Here is a 4,562-nt window from a genome sequence, read left to right as displayed (position 1 = left end):
GTGATGAAAGAAGTTAGTGACACCTGGGATGTAATTGCACTGTCAATCGAGACGAAAATACTGTACCAATAGGCAGTACATGAATAGCAGGTGCGCCTGACATAACATTACGTTTTAGACAATAAAGCCCAAAACTTTCGGACAGGGGCGCTGCCAGAAGGTATTTGTAAATATAAATTATCCGTCACTGAGTTCAGAGGTGCGCTCAATCGATTCGTTAGAGTTTCATATCCGAAGTTGATGAACGTGAGGGCGAGCAGAACCGTTTTTCTTTCGCCCGTCTTCAGAGTACATAAAATCTGTAGCTAATGAAGCATATGATCAATACGTTAAAACGGGCTGGCCATCAGTTGCTCGTTGTCTGTTTAGTTAAGGTTAAGCGTTTGTCAGCCCTGAATGTTGTCACACACCTATAGGTACAGATACTTTCTTCTTCAGATACACACACTGTGATAATTCCACCAGCCAACTGTCCACGTGTGTAACCAATGCTCCCTGTGCCATTCATCTCACGTCATGTCCACAGGTATATACCTAACTGATTTGACATTCATCGAGGAAGGCAATCCTGACAAGCTGCCTGGTGGACAGATTAACTTCAACAAGCGACGTATCTTTGCCGGGTGTGTGGTTTTAGGGTTCTAGGGTTTTAGGATTTCATCAATCGGTGGTACTTGGTGGTACTTTGCTTGGCAGTTACATGGTGCATGTGGCATTGTGCTCTGTAGGGATAGTCTACATGACTTTGCGGAGAGATGTTTTATGTACAGTTAAGTATCACTGACGCAAATACTAACCGCGTGTTCTGACTGTGTTGCTCTGCAGAGAGATGTGTTAAGTACAGATAAGTATCAATGAGTTTTTAGATTCCCAGCCGTGGCTGGCTGTAACTTGCTGAGGCCAAGGTCTCTATGTATCCACCCAGAATGCACATACAGACACTCACCTGCAAGGCCGTGACCGATCTGTGTACGTTGTCATATAATTCTACTGTTTCGCTTAGCCATTCTTTGCCCACAACATTAGAACCCACTGCTGAGCTGCGATCCCTCACACAAACACTATCACTAACACTAGCACTACCTCACTCTTCTCTTAACTGTCCCGCACAGGACCATCACACAGATTCTCGATTACCAGAAGAATGAGTACAATTTCACTGTCGTGAATGGTCTGCGATGGCATCTCACGCACCTGTTCTTGTCCTGGAATGAGGACGGGTTGTATAAACAGTCTCTATTAGTCGAGCCGCGCCAAAACTAGGCAGACATAGAATACCAGCTGAACAAGGGCATGATGCATAAGCAGTCGTACAGTAGGGATACAAAGAACGTGTGCCAATTCGGTACATGACCCCAATATATCGAGTATATGATGAGCATTTATTTAAAAATGATAAATGGAGGTCTCAACAGCCAATCGGAATTGTCGAAGTGGGGATTGTCACACCTGCCAGTTCGGCACGTCTGCCAATTTTAATCTGAGCTATGGAGAGGACGTATACACAGTATCCGTAAAAGTAAATCCATAGTTTGTAATTGTGATACCATTAAATCGGAATACTATTTAACATTCAAAAGAAGTGGGGTGCGTACCTTTCCTAGTCTGCCTGTGCGGCGCAGAATACACTACGACGTACACTTTATTTGCCAATTATTTGGCAGATAGATGCTGCATTGCAAACGTTAAGTATGGAAACATGTTTCTCCGAGCGTCCATGAGGCGTCCTTGGTCGAATGATCTGCTCTAGGACAATTTTAGTACCAGAAGTGTACTGATTTTAAACCCCAAACCCTTTTTATGTCGTAGCTAAAATGGCTATTTATATATAATCCGATAAGTAAAAGCTAGAAGCGCAATGCAGAATAAGAGGTATATAGGCTTTTAGCTTTTTATCGAGAGGAAATCCTACAATACATTTATGAAAGCCAAAGTATATTCCCCTTTGATACCGACAATATAGCACCCTTGTATGAGGATGTATGAATGGTTTGTGTAGATACTGTGTATACATGTGAAATGTGTGTATTAACTATGTATGATTACAACTCTCGGAAGTATATGGCATGTACACATACGATCAAATACGATGCTATATTGTCAGATATAAATTTGTCTTTAATCTCATATAAGTTTGCCATTAAAGCAGAGCTTCAATTCTGACAAACCAAGAGACTGATTGATTACTATCATGTTTCATTCTTGAACAGGACTATTAAGGACCATTTAAAAACCGAGATAGCTTTCGGCACATATTCTTGACCGGATTTTCATACATACACTACAGGCAACAGGCACAAGAAGTCGTGACTCACATGTTCGACACAATTTCAATGGAAAAATACAGCTATAGTTGAGTGTATATAGCAAGCAAAGGCGGATTGTATATTTCTTATTGCACTCAACAACTTATCCCAAACACTCCTGTATGTGAGTAACAAAACACATAATCTTATATACAGCTTTATATATACTCCGAATAGTGTATATTTTTGTTTTGACGAATAATAACCGAATATAATGACTCGCATGGCACTTTGCTTGTGTCAAGTCGTGGCGTATACCTCAACTACGGAACTCTCATGACCACCAGCTCAGGACTGACTGTAAAATAATAGCCTGGTCGAGGTAAGGATGAAGAATCACCTTTATTTGTCTATTCACTACTAAGCACGACGCTCTGCCATTGTGGCCTTCAGTATCTAAAGTCTGATCTCAAGTTTTCTGACTGTGAGACTTGGCTTCGGTTTCGTACAAAGAGAGATGCAACTTGCAAGAAGTTGCCCTTCTCTCTGTGAAGAGTGTAGGGGACGTGTGGTATTTTAAAGAGAGAGGGTGACTATTTTTTTTAGTATTTTACAAAGCGACCTACATACTATATATTTAAAAAAGACACATGGCCCTGTTTCAAATTTTTGGATTCTCACAGCATAGCCTTCTAAAATCAGACATTGCAGAGAGAGACCTGATTTCCGTTTGAGACCTATTAATTATTATCCAGAGACCAGAGCCTGGGTCGTTACATACGTATGTAAATATTACAGATACATACTATAGATATTTTATAAATATTCAGCAAACCAAATAATATTTTTTTTAAATTATAAATGTATGTGGTATGATAGCACTGGTAGAGTTCAGAGATCAACCGCCATACTCTGCTCATTCTCAACCAGAGAAGTTACTGATGATATACAATAAATACATAACTTATTACATAAACTAATAAGAAGTAAATGTAGATGTATTTTTAATACTCGACCACTAAATATCAAGATACCTTTTTTTTATCAGTCTATTCAAAATATCTTCATAAGTTTCAGGCTTCAGGAAAAGTGAAAATACATAGTTTTCGTTGCGCTAGCTAAATGTTTTCGTCCGTTGGTATTTAGCTTGCATGAGGTGTCATACAGCCATAGGCCCATACATTGTGATGTGTACATCCGTCGAAAAAAAAAGCCAGGTATGTATGATATACGTTTTTATGTACATTATTTGAATATGTACTATTTTTTTGAAAGTGTTTACCGTACAGTCGTACACTCATAAACTGTGAGGGCCGTGATCAGGCATCTCAGATGCAGAGGTAAAGCACACACGCATATTTTATTGTTCTGTTTTATTGGAATACATTTATTTTTTTAATTATAATATAGGTTATTTAGTTTTTTTTTGCAAACACGCGTAACCTAGTTTTAGAGGTGCAATCAACCAATGACATGGTTGTTAGGGTGAATTTAGCTCCGAACCAATCGGTATCAGAATTGTAATTTACGATAATTATTTTATCATATCTCTGATGTCGCAAATAGTCTTTAAAATATCTGGTCGCTGGGTCACAAATAAAATAGGCAGTAATATCGAGAGATGACCGATAAAATACAAACTTTCGGCTCCTGTCTCACATAATGTCGTAAACGAATCACAGTACTGTATGAAATATTACATCTACTTTTTTTTTTGCAAAAGAATGGGAAAGTTGAACTTTTTGTGAACTCTTAAAGAGGGCTTTGCGTATTTGGGTTATTATGAAGCACCTGCACAGAATAAACACTTACACGCCTAGCATATGCCTTGCTATAGGTGACTACTATAGGTGATTGTGCCTGTCAATTGTGAATAGTATATGCGTTAACTGCACCTCCTTGGACGTTCAACCAGAAATTTGATATTATAGATTGAACATGCGGAGTGTTACTGCCATAGGTATGTTTTACGAACATCGGCTGTTAAATGCGACATGGCAACGTGTACAGTATGTACATCCGTTTTTATTTTTGTATCACAGTATGACAATTGAGGTGATTCAGTATGTGTTCTGGTACTCGACTGTATTATACTTGCACTAAAAAAGCTTTCAACCCTACCAATACCCACACACCTACCTTTGATCCAAACCAAACACAGGGGTTGCCTGCCTGGGATGTGTATTGGCAGAGAGTTACGATGCCACGGTGCGGGCATGGGGTCACTTCTCAAGTGAACTAGTTACAGGTATGCGGTTAAAATCAAAGAGTTTATATTTATTTGCATAGATCGGGAGAAGTATAGCTATGAAATAC

General features: G+C 39.2%; 1 protein-coding gene across 1 annotated transcript; it reads left to right on the top strand.

Annotated features, from left to right (window-relative positions):
* Nucleotides 1-516: 516 nt before the first annotated feature.
* On the top strand, nt 517-1,558 carry SARC_10011 (hypothetical protein; the record flags this gene model as incomplete). The annotated part of the gene is made up of 2 exons (XM_014295956.1): nt 517-623; nt 1,113-1,558. 2 exons carry the CDS (start codon nt 517-519, stop codon nt 1,261-1,263), a joined length of 258 nt encoding a protein of 85 aa, XP_014151431.1. The 3' UTR covers nt 1,264-1,558.
* Between the last annotated feature and the right edge of the window lie 3,004 nt (nt 1,559-4,562).

Source organism: Sphaeroforma arctica, assembly GCF_001186125.1.
Source record: "Sphaeroforma arctica JP610 unplaced genomic scaffold supercont1.1109, whole genome shotgun sequence".
NCBI classification, from domain to species: Eukaryota; class Ichthyosporea; order Ichthyophonida; genus Sphaeroforma; species Sphaeroforma arctica.
This window is presented reverse-complemented; position numbering and strand designations above follow the sequence as displayed.